The 14,939-nt window shown below is 52.0% G+C and overlaps 1 protein-coding gene across 8 annotated transcripts in view; it reads left to right on the top strand.

Annotated features, from left to right (window-relative positions):
- MAPT (microtubule associated protein tau) overlaps positions 1-14,939 on the top strand; it is a 131,813-nt gene that overhangs the window by 84,239 nt on the left and 32,635 nt on the right. For 6 of the 8 annotated variants that reach the window (XM_054458848.2, XM_054458844.2, XM_054458842.2 and 3 more), the window contains 2 exons: positions 7,296-7,351; positions 12,058-12,184. In XM_054458848.2, coding sequence (XP_054314823.1) covers positions 7,296-7,351; positions 12,058-12,184 — 183 coding nt within the window. Of the gene's footprint in view, positions 1-3,456; positions 4,208-7,295; positions 7,352-10,473; positions 10,672-12,057; positions 12,185-14,939 lie in introns of all 8 variants that reach the window. The other 2 variants (XM_054458849.2, XM_063656805.1) reach the window with 2 other exon arrangements.

Below are 14,939 nucleotides of genomic sequence, written 5' to 3'. Positions count from 1 at the left end.
ACCTCTAGAAATCATTGCTTTTCATAAATAGAAGTGGGTTTGAGTTTTTTCTACTGATTGTTAGTGCAGGCGATGTCTACATGCCCCCAGAACATATTCCATGCAACAAAAAAAGCCCAGGTCACCATCTTTGCTGGGAACTTGACTTTTGTGCTCACTGAATTTTAAGCTTTCTGACAGCAGCCTGGAATCATGGAGGGATAAAGTACCTATTAGTAAGATGGAAAAAGATGTTTCAGGTTGGAGCTGCAGTCTGTTGAGAGTAAGCTATGGGAAGGCCTGTATACGAGGGGTGGACTTTTCTTCTGTAAGTGTCCAGAGACCAGGCCTCCTGAAGAGGGCAAGGGGGCTTAACTTACCTGGACTACTGTGTTTACAATACTCATTTATCTCGAACTCCTCCTAACCCCTGAGAATTGCTACATTTAATATTTGCTGAGTACTTCCTAGCATCCTAGGGAATCAATAGAACATTCTCCCAACCAGGCTGGGTGCGGTGGCTCATGTCTGTAATCCCAGCACTTTGGGAGGCCAAAGTAGGCAGATCCCTTGAGGTCAGGAGTGTGAGACTGGCCTGGCTGACATGGTGAAACCCCGTCTCTACTAAAAATACAAAAGTTAGCCAGGCGTGGTGGTGCACACCTGTAATCCCAGCTACATGGGAGGAGTAGGAGGCAGGAGAATTGCTACTGAGGCAGGAGAATTGCTTGAACCTGGGAGGTGGAGTTTGCTGTGAGCCGAGATCATGCCACTGCACTCCAGCCTGGGCAACGGAGTGAGTGAGACTCTGTCTCAAAACAAAAAAGAACATTCTCCTAACCTGACTTCTTCCTCCAGGGGTGTAATTAATCATGTCAGTTTCCCCACTGATACACACACACACACACACACACAGTACAATCCTGTATCCATTACTTTTCAAGGTACGTTTACTATTTACGTTTGGGGTCCTTGTCTCTTTTTCAATAGTGTTTCTTAAAGTCTTCTATTATATCAGAGTACAGTAACATCCCAGTCAAGAGCACTCTAGTAAGCTCTAGGAGGAAAGCGCCTTCCAGAAGGCAGTGGAGTCCTGTCCTTTTGGGGTGGCATAGGGGCAGCCCCTGCCTCTGGTCAGGTCTGGCGCTCAGGCTCAGGGTTGCCTCTGGGCTGCTCTTCCCAGAGACTGACCAAGGGCTCCCATAAGGCACCTGCAGAGCCTGTGGGAAGCCGAAGTCAGTGTTTTCCTGACACCAGTTGATCTGTGCAGGATCCATTGATTTAACCACCTGCTGTGTGCCATGCACGTGGTCGATGCCAGGAACAGGAATTGGAGGGGCCCATGAGCATGGCCAGTATCACAGGCTGGAGGTGCTGCTGCACTGTGACCGGGCCTCTTGGGGATGAGCCCATGTCAACCACCTTGCCTCCGATGGGGTCGGGCCCACACGTTACCTTTGTGTGTCCGTGACCACACCTTCCTCCCCGACCTCATCCAAATCTCTTTCTTTTCCAAGCCCCCGAATCCTTCAGGGCTGCAGGTTTTGTTTAAAGCAGAGCTGGTGAGTTGCATAGGTTGTTGCATTGGGACTAGATAGGGTGTTCAAAGAGTTGGGAGTTAAAAAACATAAAGGGTACTTATTAGGAGAACCAAGGAGTGTAATTCTCCTGTTCTTAATATGCGGCCAGGTTAATGAATGTCACATGAATGAACTAGAAAAAAATGAAGCGTGCCCTTGATCAGCTGGGTTGGTGTGCAGCAAGCTGTGTGACCAGGGGACAGCAGTGGTCCTGAGGGCCGTCACTGTCTGCCATGCAGAGCCCTTCCTCCCACGGGGGCCTGCCTCTCCTGTGCAAGGGGCTTGTCTGTGGTCAGTGACCTGGATAGATCTGAATGGGGCTTCTTTTTCGAGGAGTCTTATGGCAGGTCTATCAGTAAAGACTCCATTCTTGATGATCACACATTTTGGATTTTCCAAATCTGTCAGAGAATGGGCTTGAGGCAGAGTTTGTGGGCACTAGTTTCACTGGTTTCATTTACCAAAAAGGGGAGCAGAAGTCAAGTATGGTGGCTCATCCCTGTAATCCCAGAGGCAGGAGAATTGCTTGAGCCCAGGAGTTCGAGACCAGCCTGAGCAACATAAGGAGACCCTGTCTCTACAAAAATAAAAAATAACATTTTAGTCAGATGTGGTGGCATGCATCTGTGGTCCCAGCTGCTTGGGAGGCTGAGATGGGAGGATTGTTTGAGCCCTGGAGTTAAAGTTGCAATGAGCTGTGATTGCACCACTGCACTCTAGCCTGGGTGACAGAGCGAGACCCAGTCTCAAAAAAAAAAAAAAAGAAAAAAAAGGAAAAAAAAACTCATACCTGTAATGCCAGCACTTTGGGGACCAGGGTGGGCAGATCACGAGGTCAGGAGATCAAGACCATCCTGGCCAACATGGTGAAACCCCGTTTCTACTAAAAATACAAAAATTAGCCAGGTGTGGTGGCACGTGCCTGTAATCCCAGTTACTCGGGAAGCTGAGGCAGGAGAATCGCTTGAACCAGGGAGTCGGAAGTTGCAGTGAGCTGAGATCGCGCCGCTCCACTCCAGCCTGGGCGACAGAGTGAGACTCTGTCTTAAACAAAAAAAAGGGCAGGGGGGCGGGAGAACAGTGAGAGGTAGGGAGAGGAAAGGGGATTCTTGCTACACCAAACCAGGTACCATCTAGAGGCTAGAATCTTTGGGAGGCTCAAATTCCCTAGAAAGCAGGAGAAGCTTCTGTAGCCCTCCCGCTTTCCCAGTAGATTAAGCCCAGGGTGGCTCCAGATGTGTGACATGCTCTGTGCCCAACCAGAGCCCATCATAGGCAGAGGAATAACACCCACACCAGAAGGGCCCTCGGAGGTCACCACGTCCAAGAACCCTCTTTACAGATGAGGAAACTGAGGCCCAGAGAGGGGAGAGCCACCCAGCGAGCTGGTGGCAGCTAGACCAGGAGAGCTGTCATTCCAAGCAAGCAAAGGCAACGAGATGAGCCCAGAGCTGTGCTCCCATCTCTTTGTTAGGGGGCCTGGGATGCCCTCTCAGTGTCATTTTGTCCAGGATGATGCTCCCTCTCTTAAGCGATTAATGCGCCCTTGCTAACCTTTTGCTATCGCTGCCTCTTCAAACCAGAGGAGTTGAGAGTTCCGGGCCAGCAGAGGAAGGCACCTGAAAGGCCCCTGGCCAATGAGATTAGCGCTCACGTCCAGCCTGGACCCTGCGGAGAGGCCTCTGGGGTCTCTGGGCCGTGCCTCGGGGAGAAAGAGCCAGAAGCTCCCGTCCCGCTGACCGCGAGCCTTCCTCAGCACCGTCCCATTTGCCCAGCGCCTCCTCCAACAGGAGGCCCTCAAGAGCCCTCCCTGGAGTGGGGACAAAAAGGCGGGGACTGGGCCAAGAAGGGTCCGGCCTTTCCGAAGCCCGCCACCCCTGCGTATCTCCACACACAGCCTGAAAGTGGTAAGGTGGTCCGGGAAGGCTTCCTCGGAGAGCCAGGCCCCCCAGGTCTGAGCCACCAGCTCGTGTCCGGCATGCCTGGGGCTCCCCTCCTGCCTGAGGGCCCCAGAGAGGCCACACGCCAGCCTTCGGGGATAGGACCTGAGGACACAGAGGGCGGCCGCCACGCCCCTGAGCTGCTCAAGCACCAGCTTCTGGGAGACCTGCACCAGGAGGGGCCGCCGCTGAAGGGGGCAGGGGACAAAGAGAGGCCGGGGAGCAAGGAGGAGGTGGATGAAGACCGCGACGTCGATGAGTCCTCCCCCCAAGACTCCCCTCCCTCCAAGGTCTCCCCAGCCCAAGATGGGTGGCCTCCCCAGGCAGCCGCCAGAGAAGCCACCAGCATCCCAGGCTTCCCAGCGGAGGGTGCCATCCCCCTCCCTGTGGATTTCCTCTCCAAAGTTTCCACAGAGATCCCAGCCTCAGAGCCCGACCGGCCCAGTGCAGGGCGGGCCGAAGGGCAGGATGCACCCCCCGAGTTCACGTTTCACGTGGAAATCACACCCAATGTGCAGAAGGAGCAGGCGCACTCGGAGGAACATTTGCGAAGGGCTGCATTTCCAGGGGCCCCTGGAGAGGGGCCAGAGGCCCAGGGCCCCTCTTTGGGAGAGGACACAAAAGAGGCTGACCTTCCAGAGCCCTCTGAAAAGCAGCCTGCTGCTGCTCCACGGGGGAAGCCCATCAGCCGGGTCCCTCAACTCAAAGGTCTGTGTCTTGAGCGTCTTCGCTCCTTCCCTGGGGACCTCCCAGGCCTCCCAGGCTGCGGGCACTGCCACTGAGCTTCCGGGCCTCCCGACTCCTGCTGCTTCTGACGTTCCTAGGACGCCACTAAACCGACACCTGGGTGCAGCTGCTCCACTCCCTCGGCCTCCGCCCATGCTCAGGCTGTGGCCGCACGCTCCCCTCACGCTTGCCCGCCACTCTGCATGTCACCAGCACCCCCGCCCCATGCTCCCCACCTTGACTCTCTGCCCACTTGATTTGTCCACAACGGCCCATCAGCCCACAGGAGGTTAGTGGGTGCCCTCCACCGACAGGATGACGGCTGCCCTCATGGTGTCTAGAACTCTCCAACCCTCCCATGTAGGCATAAGCAACCCCACTTTGCAGATGAGGAAACGGAGGCTCAGAGAAGTACAGTAACTTGCCGAAGGCCAATGAGTAGTAAGTGACAGAGCCAGGTTTGGGATCCAGGTAGATTGGCTCTGAAAGACATGCCTGTCCCGCATCCCACAACGCCTCCCAGGAGGTGCTGGAGTGTGGACTCCTAACACAGAGATGTGCAGGGCACACACAACAGGTGACACACACAGCATCTGGAGGTGGCCCAGAGCCCATGCTGTGCCTTTGGCCCAGCGCTCTGCCCCCACCCGCTCTGCCTTGTGGCAGGAAGACAAGGAGCAGACACAAGATCTCCCTGGTCCACATGCCGCCACCTCCCTCAGCAGAGGACAAGGGGATCCTCATGCTGGCATTGGAGGGGGCTGAGCAGGGCCCACCTTGAGCCCTCGGGAGCACGGCCACAGCAGCCCTGCAGGGTGGGATTGGTGGGAGGAGAGTCCCAAGTATTAGGGAGAGGAGAGTTGGTGTCCCATGGGAGACCTCATAGCCACAAGGCGAGCTTGTTCATAAATTTGGGACCCTTAGCATTTCGCAGTTATTTGCAGAGCCCAGAAATGGATGTTACTGAAGCTCACAGTTGCAATAATCTGTTAAATTTTTATTAGATTTTACTTTTAGAGAAAACTTTGAAATGCTATAAAGAAGCCTGTGTTTAAAAGTTAAGACAGAAGCTGGGTGCGGTGGCTCACGCCTGTAATCTCAGCACTTTGGGAGGCCAAGGCAGGTGGATCACTTGAGGTTAGTAGTTCGAGACCAGGCTGGCCAACATGGTGAGACCCTGTCTCTACTAAAAATACAAAGAATTAGCTGGGCGTGGTGGTGGGCACCTGTAGTCCCAGCTACTGGGGAGGCTGAAGCAGGAGAAGTGCTTGAACCCAGGAGGCAGAGGTTACAGTCAGCCAAGATCACACCACTGTACCCCAAGCCTGGGCGACAGAGTGACACTCTGTCTCAAAAAATAAAATAAAATGAGAGAGAAAAATATACCCTATATCCTTTTTTAAATTCCAAAACAGTAGGGAACAAATAACTGACTTGACAGGTTACTACAATATTTCCTGAAATGATGTTTTCTTGAATACTGGCCTAATGGAGGTTCGTAGGTGTGTTTAGGTTAAAAAAGAGTTCCATGGCCCAGTGACTAGGGGAAAAAAATAAAAGACTAAGTTAAACAGGCTTTTCTGCTGTGGGACTTGTCAGAGCCTTTAGTGTACTAATGGCCATTGTGACCCTCTGAGAAGGTCACAGAGTGGGTTTCCCAAACTTGATTCTACCTGCTAACATTTCCTGGAGGAAGTTTGGGAAATGCCGATTTAGCAGATTCTTTTGTTGTGCCATGGATGGTGCTGGTTGATGTGGGCAAAACAAAGAACACGTGAGTCAGATCTGCCTGGGGCTCTTATTAAAGTGCAGGTTCCCATGTGCCACTTTAGGCTTACAGACCCAGTTGTGGGGTAAGCCTGGGAGTCTTTTAGCAGGTGATTCTGCCATATAGTATAGTTGGAAAACCTCTGGGCATACTCATTGCTGGTCCCTCTAGAAATCCAGGTGACAATAGCCAATGAGAAGCTCCAAGAGACCCAGTTGTCCGTGGGGTAGAGGGAATATGATATTGAAACCAAAGAAGAAAATCTATGATCAGTTTTCAGCAGTGACTGTCAAGAGGAGGAGAAGGATGAGTTAGCGCTGATGCTGGCAGACAGGTCAGTGGGTTGGTTTCACCAAGGAGTGTGATGAAGGCTGATGTTGTCTGTGGGAATGTATGATGGTAACTGGTTTGTAGCTAATTGGGGGAAGCGGTGAGAATTCGTCCCCTTCAAAGACCAGCAAGTGGCAAGAAACCCACCAGGCCTGGCTCAGGGCTGGGCTGGGCTTGGCTCATCTCAGAGCAGCTGGAGCTGGTGGCCAAAGCCGCCATTAGTGAGGGGCAGGCCCTGGGGGTACAACCAGCAACGAGGGGACAAAGACAACCCTGCCAGGCTCTCCTATTCTGGAGGCGTGTGACCAGGAATGGAGATGGGGTGGTCAGCATAAGATGGCCAGGAAGGGGGGAATCAGGACTGCTGGCAATCTAGCCACATGGGCAGGGGAGCCGGGTGGCTTCAGGCAGTTTCCAAGGCCAAGAGGGTGAGCAGGCACCTCGCAGGGAACCAGGGCCAAGCCTGGCTGCAGCGTGGAGACAATGCACCCACCCCCATCCTTGGATCTTGCAGGAGGCTGGTTCCTCACTGAGCTACCAACATCCATGGCCCTGAGGCTTTTAAAACACCCATCCGTGGAGTGGGGCTGGTCCCAGTGGGGTGAGGCTGACCCTGGCAGAAACAGGGCAGGAGCCTGTGGGTTAGGAAGATTGCACCTTCCTTAGATAGCCTCCGTGCCATCATGTCCCCGTGACAGTTTCTGCTGCATCCCTTCTGCATGGTCCACCCTCGGCCAGCCTGCTGCCCCCTCTTGCCAGGTTGCTCTAATCAATGACCCCAGTGTGCTGTGTTGATACTAACAATGTAAGGCCTAGCAGATTCAAGGGAAAAGAGAACCAACTGGGTTTCCACCAGACCCAACTAAACAAACATGGACCTATCCCGGAGAAATCCAACTTCACCACAGCTGGCTCTTTCTGTGAATGGTGAAAATGGAGTGTGACAAGCATTCTTATTTTATATTTTATCAGCTCGCATGGTCAGTAAAAGCAAAGACGGGACTGGAAGCGATGACAAAAAAGCCAAGGTAAGCTGACGATGCCACGGAGCTCTGCAGCTGGTCAAGTTTACAGAGAAGCTGCGCTTTATGTCTGATTCATTCTCATATATAACGTGGGGAGTATTTGTCACTAAAGTACAGCTGTCATTTAAAGTGCTTTGTATTTTGGGGCAGGCTTTTAAAAAGTCCAGCATTTATTAGTTTTGATACTTACCCCAGGGAAGAGCAGCTGGCAGGTTCATGAAGTCATGCTCCTCATTCCAGCTTTCTTAGTGTACTTTCAGTGAGACCCTGACAGTAAATGAAGGTGTGTTTGAAAACCAACCCCAGGACAGTAAATGAAGGTGTGTTTGAAAACCAGCCCTAGGACAGTAAATGAAGCCATCTGCTCACTGCATAAACTGCACCCAGATCTTTGCCCATCCTTCTCAGTATTTCACTTCACCCATTGTCTCAGTGACTTGGTGTCTGGGGAAATGCTCCCGTAATTGCACAGTGGCGTTTTTCCTGGAAAATCCCACCGTGGCTCTAGATAAGACCTATTTTTCTTAAAGGTATCTAAAATTTCCAGCATCAATTCTGTCTGAAACACCTGAATTTTAATCAGTACTGGAGCCCGGAGGGCATCTCCAGTTGCCACATAGCTCTGAGCATTCGGTGGTGTGTTGAGGGCTGCTCCCGGAAGTGCCTGCAGAGTCAGGGCTCCCCAGCCTCATCTAGTGAGGCAGTGGAAGGGCCTGCGGGGATTTGGAGAGCTGGCCTGGGTCCCTGAAGTGATAGTGACAGCTGCTTGTCAATCATGGTGCACATTTAGTGCCGGGGGCAGGGGGCAGGGAATACCAGCCTCATGCATGCATGCTTTCATTTGTTCCTTCCTTCATTCATTCATTCAGTACACATGGGTACAACATCCCTGCCCTGGAGTTGCCCAGAGTCTAGGGAGGGGAAAGATCTGTTACCCTGGACCTCGGCCAGTTGGGGAGTGCTGCTGGTGGAGAGGGGCCGTGTGCAGCAAGGGAAGGAGGAGTCGTCAATACCCCCACCCCAGCTTTGCTTTCTTGTCATCAGCCCCAGGGCCCCAGCCTGTGTCCCTCCTCTCCCATTGCTACTTCATCTCCTGGGTCCTCCTTACCAAGCCTGACCACACAGAGGGCCTTGGCCGCTTCCATGGGGAATGGGAAAGCGATAAGATAACATCCCCTAGAAGCCCAGTGAAGTCTGGGTCAGGACCCTTCTCTGAGCTCTGTCTCGCTCTTGGAAACACTTCGAGGCTTAGCCTCCCCACTTTGTTTCCTGAGAGTGTGACCTGTTCCCCTCCAAACACCCCTTTCTCCTCCAGGGCCATGCCCACCCGTCAAAATCCCCCACGGGCAGGACGAACTGTGGGTGTCAGTCACCATCTATCCTGCATCCCAGTTCCAGGGCCCCCCCCCCAAGACCCGCCTCCATAGGGACAGGCGTGCAGACACCCGTCCCTGGCTGCTTCCTCATGTGGAATGGGTTCAAAAGTTAGCAGTGTTGTTTACACTGACAGAATGAAAAAAAAAGAAAGATAACATTGGAGGCTTGGCACAGTGGCTCATGCCTGTAATCCCAGCATTTTGGGAGGCTAAGGTGGGAGGATCTCCCCAGCCCAAGAGTTCTAGACCAGCCTGGGCAACATAGCAAGACCCCATCTCAAAAAAAAAAATTTAATTGGCCAGGCAGAGGTGGGAAGATCACTTGAGCCCAAAGGGTGGATGCTGCAGTGAGCCGCGATGGCACCACTGCACTCCAGCCAGGGCAACAGAGGGAGACCCTGTCTCTAAAACAAACAAACAAACAAACAAACAAGAGTTAACACTGGCCAGATTAGGATTCACCAGATAGTGTTAATATTAGTTTGATTTGAGACTTTAATCAGAGAGCACATGTGTGGTGGGGGTGGGTGTAACCTAAGTCAGGTAGAATCTTTCCAGCTTGGTGGGGGGGGCACACTCCTGATTGTAGCCATATGAGTCTGTCAGTGTGGTGGAAGAGGCCATGGTTAATGGGCAGGTAAAAAAGCACCTTGCCTGGAATTGAGTAGAAAGTAAGGCCCTTCAGACCCCATGACACCCTTGGGGACATTTTCTTCAGTAACATCCTAAGATTCATGTACCTTGATGATCTCCATCAACTTATTCATGTGAAGCACCTTTAAACCAGTGGTCTGCAAATTCAGGGGCACAGTAACATCTAACAGGCTGGAGAAAGAACATACTAGAACTTCCATTCCTTTTTCATGTCCTCTTCTAAAAGCTTTGTCAGGGCCAGGCGCGGTGGCTCACGCCTGTAATCCCAGCACTTTGTCTGTAATCCCGAGACAGGCGGATCACGAGGTCAGGAGATCGAGACCATCCTGGCTAACACAGTGAAACCCCATCTCTACTAAAAATACAAAAAAACGAGCCGGGCGTGGTGGCGGGCGCCTGTAGTCCCAGCTACTCGGGAGGCTGAGGCAGGAGAATGGCGTGAACCCGGGAGGCGGAGCTTGCAGTGAGCCGAGATGGCGCCACTGCGCTCCAGCCTGAGTCACACAGCGAGACTCCATCTCAAAAAACAAATAAATAAATAAAAATAAAAGCTTTGTCAGATGTGAGTTGAGTAAGTTGGTCATATAAGAACTATGATTGGGCCGGGCACGGTGGCTCACGCCTGTAATCCCAGCACTTTGGGAGGTCAGGGCAGGCAAATCACAAGGTCAGATCGAGACCAACCTAGCTAACACAGTGAAACCCCGTCTCTACTAAAAATACAAAATAATTAGCCCAGCGTGGTGGTGGGCACCTATAGTCCCACTACTCGGGAGGCTGAGGCGGGAGAATGGCGTGAACCCGGGAGGCGGAGCTTGCAGTGAGCCGAGATTGCGCCACTGCACTCCAGCCTGGGTGACAGAGCGAGACTCTGTCTCAAAAAAAAAAAAAAAGAACTATGATTCGGGAGGACGGTCACTTTCCTGTTCTGCTGATCAGAAGAGATGTTAAGCGTACCTGATTCAAACAGCCTGGAGATCACTGCTTTCAACCATTACCTGCCTTATTTATTTTTAGTTACTGTCCTTTTTTCAGTTTGTTTCCCTCCTCCATGTGCTGACTTTTATTTTGATTTTATTTATGTTTATGTTTAAGACATCCACACGTTCCTCTGCTAAAACCTTGAAAAATAGGCCTTGCCTTAGCCCCAAACACCCCACTCCTGGTAGCTCAGACCCTCTGATCCAACCCTCCAGCCCTGCCGTGTGCCCAGAGCCACCTTCCTCTCCTAAGTACGTCTCTTCTGTCACTCCCCGAACTGGCAGTTCTGGAGCAAAGGAGATGAAACTCAAGGTAAGGAAACCACCTTTGAAAAGAACCAGGCTGCTCTGCTGTGGTTTGCAAATGTGGGGTTTATTTGTTTGTTTGTTTTTTAGCCTCAAAGACCTTTCTTCAAATGAGCTCTGACATAGAAGCACTGTGTAAAATAGTCAGAATTCTGGGCAAAGGGGAAAAGAGAGCTGGGGGCCATCCCTGTCAGCACCCCACAGGCTCTCATAGCAGCAGCCCCTAAGACACCTGGTGGGACCTTGGTTTCGAAATCGCTACTCTAAGGCTGGGCGCGGTGGCTCACACCTGTAATCCCAGCTCTTTGGGAGGCCGAGGAGGGTGGATCACCTGAGATCAGGAGTTCGAGACCAGCCTGGCCAACATGGCGAAACCCTGTCTCCACTAAAAATACAAAAATTAGCCGGGCGTGGTGGTGTGCACCTGTAATCGCAGCTACTCGGGAGGCTGAGGCACAAGGATTGCTTGAACCCCAGAGGCAGAGGTTGTAGTTAGCTCCAGCTTGGGTGACAGAGCAAGACCCTGTCGCAAAAATTTTTTAAACAACAAACCCAGAATTGCTACACTCATTGGGTTCCTTTGCCCATTCCTGGTTTTAGCAAGAGAAATGCTTCCAGATTGCCCTGATCCGGGTAGGACAGCATCACGCCATAGCAACACCGCCCCGTGAGCTCACTCCCCCCTCAACTAGCTTGTGGTCCTTGGTTAATGTCAGTTTCTTTTTTGAGTTTGTGTTATGTCTAAGGGTCATCTGCTGGGTAATGGAACCCAGGGACTGCCCTAGTCCCTAGACTGTGCCATGCCCGAGTCTGCCAGCTTTGTCAGTGATGCTGGTGCTCGCCTCCTCAGGTGCTCGCCTGCTCTGAGCACACCCAAGGAGTTCCTGAGGCCTTAGGGTTGTTTGCGAGAGAATGAAAGAACATGACCTAGCTCTCTTTAGCATCCTTGGTCAGGTTCAACACTGCCTCCAGGGGCCTCTGGTGGAGCCAAACACCATCAACCAAATAAATCCATAATTAGAGTCAGAAAATGGATGTCTGCATATGCATAGTGCACTAATGTCCTGCCGATGATTGACATGGAGTGGAGAGTGATCTGATCATTGCTGTAAGCTCTGCTGGCCTTGGCACAACTCATGCTGATAACTAATGCACACAGTTCCTCTGGGAGGAAATGTCCTCAGGGAACTTGTAGTTTGGGTGGGGACGTGGGTTTGTGTGCCCAGCAAGCCCTCGTGGTTGTAGGAGACACTTGTGGCATCTAGGAGGCAAAGGGTCACCCCAGTCTTAGCCACGTTTTGAGTCAAGGTGGCGGAGTGGGGCTGGTGTTGACTCTTGGTGGCAGTAACTTTTCCCAGTGGCGAAAAACCCCTCTACCATGTTTCATTTACAGGGGGCTGATGGTAAAACGAAGATCGCCACACCGCGGGGAGCAGCCCCTCCAGGCCAGAAGGGCCAGGCCAACGCCACCAGGATTCCAGCAAAAACCCCGCCTGCTCCAAAGACACCACCCAGCTCTGGTAAGAAGAATGTTCTCTTGAATCTTAGAGGAAGCTGAAGCTCTCAGAGGTACCGCCTTCATTTTAGGAGGCCTTAGGTCACTGAGAATGAACAACCCCTGGCAGCTGGTCAGCAGCTTGCAGTTTACTAAGCACTGGAGTCTTCATTGCCTTCTCAGTCCTTTTGATTTCTGAGGCAAATATTGAATCCCTACTTTTTTTGTTTGTTTGTTTTTGTTTTTGAGACAGAGTTTTGCTTTTGTTATCCAGGCTGGAGTGTAGTGGTGTGATCTCAGCTCACTGCATCTGCCACCTCCTGGGTTCAAGTGATTCTCCTACCTCAGCCTCCCTAGTAGCTGGGATTACAGGCACCTGCCATTATGCCCAGCTAATTTTTTGTATTTTTAGTAGAGACAGGGTTTCACCATGTTGGCCAGGCTGGTCTCGAACTCCTGACCTCAGGTGATCCACCTGCCTTGGCCTCCCAAAGTGCTAGGATTACAGGCATGAGCCACCACTCCCGGCCTGAATCCTCACTTTTTATCAATGAAGAAATTGAGGCTGATTCTGCAGCATGATAAAAAATACAGAAAAAGGAAAAAAAAAGAAAGAAAGAAATCGAGCCTCTGAGAGTTTGCTTGACTGAGTCTAACCAGCTCATTTTAAACCCGAGGAAAATGCAGTCACGTGACTATTAAGTGGCAGCTCTCGGAGCCTCTCTGGCCACACGTCCAGGGTTCCATAGAGGCGGCCCCAGCATGGCGTGTTTTCAGTCCCCAAATGAGACTCTGGAGACAAATGTCTCTGGAGACAGAGCAGCAGCCTGGATAAGTCACAATGGGTGACGTCACTCAGGGCTCAACCCCTGGGCAGTTTAACTTGCTAAGGACGTTAGGAGTCTGCTGCAAAACCTGAGGGTCTTAGCTGAGCAGTTGCAGGCTGGGCCCGTTGCCCTGGGCTCCTGTGAGTAAAACCCAGTCAGTTTTGAGTACTCAGTAAGGCATCCATCGAGTTATTTTGCAGCCAGGGGTGCTATTAAGAACAGTCGCGGCTGGGCATGGTGGCTCATGCCTGTAATCCCAGCACTTTGGGAGGCCAAGGCGGGCGGATCACCTGAGGTCAGGAGTTCGAGACCAGCCTGGCCAACATGGTGAAACCCTGTCTCTACTAAAAATACAAAAAAATTAGCTGGGCGCGGTGGCGGGCGCCTGTAATCCCAGCTTCTCAGGAGGCTGAGGAAGGAGAATCACTTGAACCCGGGAGGCAGAGGTTGCAGTGAGCTGAGATCGCGCCATTGCACTCCAGATCGCGCCATTGGATGACAAAAGTGAGATTCCTTCTCAAAAAACAAAAACAAAAACAAAAACAGTTGTCCTCTTTGGGGATTAGGGACAGCCTGCCTGAGCACTTCACTCTCCCATTGCCCCAGTGAAGTATTCCAGGCCACTGAGTTTAGACTCTGCACCATGTAGGGGTGTCTGACCTGCACTTGCTCCTTGGTGGCACAGGCAGCCTGTGGCTCTTGCTGCGGGCTATGGCCAAAGCCTGGCCTGGATCTTGGTAACTCTGCTTCTCCCTGGCCTGAGGGAGCTGCCCAGAGGCTGCCCGCCACCTGCTGCGTGTCTTTGTGGTGGCATTTCTCGCACACATGCCGTGCGGTGGCACCCCCAAGGATGGCCATTCACTAAGGCCCATTGTTTTTGTCTTTTCGCTTCGTGTTTTCTGGCCTGGTGTTCTTCTCATATACATGTGATCCAGGGATAATTCCCAGAATTTTGATGGGATTTTAAGTAGCGTTTGGATCCTCCTGTTTTTTTCACTTAACATTGGGCCAGTTGACTCACACTCTGTTTTTTGTTGTTGTTTTTTTGAGACGGAGTCTCACTGTGTCACCCAGGCTGAAGTGCAGTGGCACGATCTTGGCATACTGCAACCTCTGCTTCCCAGATTCAAGCAGTTCTCCTGCCTCAGCCTCCTGAGTAGCTGGGACTACAGGCACAGGCCACCACGCCCTGCTAATTTTTGTATTTTTAGTAAAGACAGGGTTTCACCATGTTGGCCAGCCTAGTCTCGAACTCCTGACCTCAAGTGATCCGCCCACCTCGGCCTCCCAAAGTGCTGGGATTACAGGGGACTCACACTTTGTAACAACCTGAAACAAGGTGATGCATTTCCCTTTGGGTCTTACCTACTCTTCGGTGGCTGCCTGCAGGTAGAGAGACCCTCCCCCTTGGGCCCCTCGACCTTGTTTCAGAATGGGGCCCCTGCTGGGCTGTCTCCCTATTTTTCAGATGAAGACATAGGCTTAGGGAGATCAGGTGACTTGCCCACCACCACTCTGCAAGTAAGAAGCATGAAAAGGATTTGGAGCCACCACCAAGCCCACTGGTCACCCTGGATCTCTGAAGTCAGGGAGGCAGGAGGATGGGAGGTCTGAGGAGGCAGAGAGGCTGAGCCTGGAGGCCCTGGAGGCCGAGGCCCCATCTGTTGTTTCCTTATGTGGAAAAGAAGAGGCTTCATTTGTCCGATTGCCGCAGAGCTTACTACTTCAGGAACATCCAAGACATGGAAATCGGCAGGGCGTGGTGGCTCACGTCTATAACCCCGGCACTTTGGGAGGTTGAGGTGGGAGAATCGCTTGAGGCCAGAAGTTCAAGACCAGCCTGAGCAACATAGTCAGACTCCGTCTCTATAAAAAACATTATTTTAAAAAAAGACATGGAAGTCAAATTCTAAAAACTGGTGCTGGCTGGGCGCGGTGGCTTATGCCTGTAAT

This window comes from Pongo pygmaeus, chromosome 19 (genome assembly GCF_028885625.2).
Source record: "Pongo pygmaeus isolate AG05252 chromosome 19, NHGRI_mPonPyg2-v2.0_pri, whole genome shotgun sequence".
Classification (NCBI taxonomy): domain Eukaryota; kingdom Metazoa; phylum Chordata; class Mammalia; order Primates; family Hominidae; genus Pongo; species Pongo pygmaeus.
This window is presented reverse-complemented; position numbering and strand designations above follow the sequence as displayed.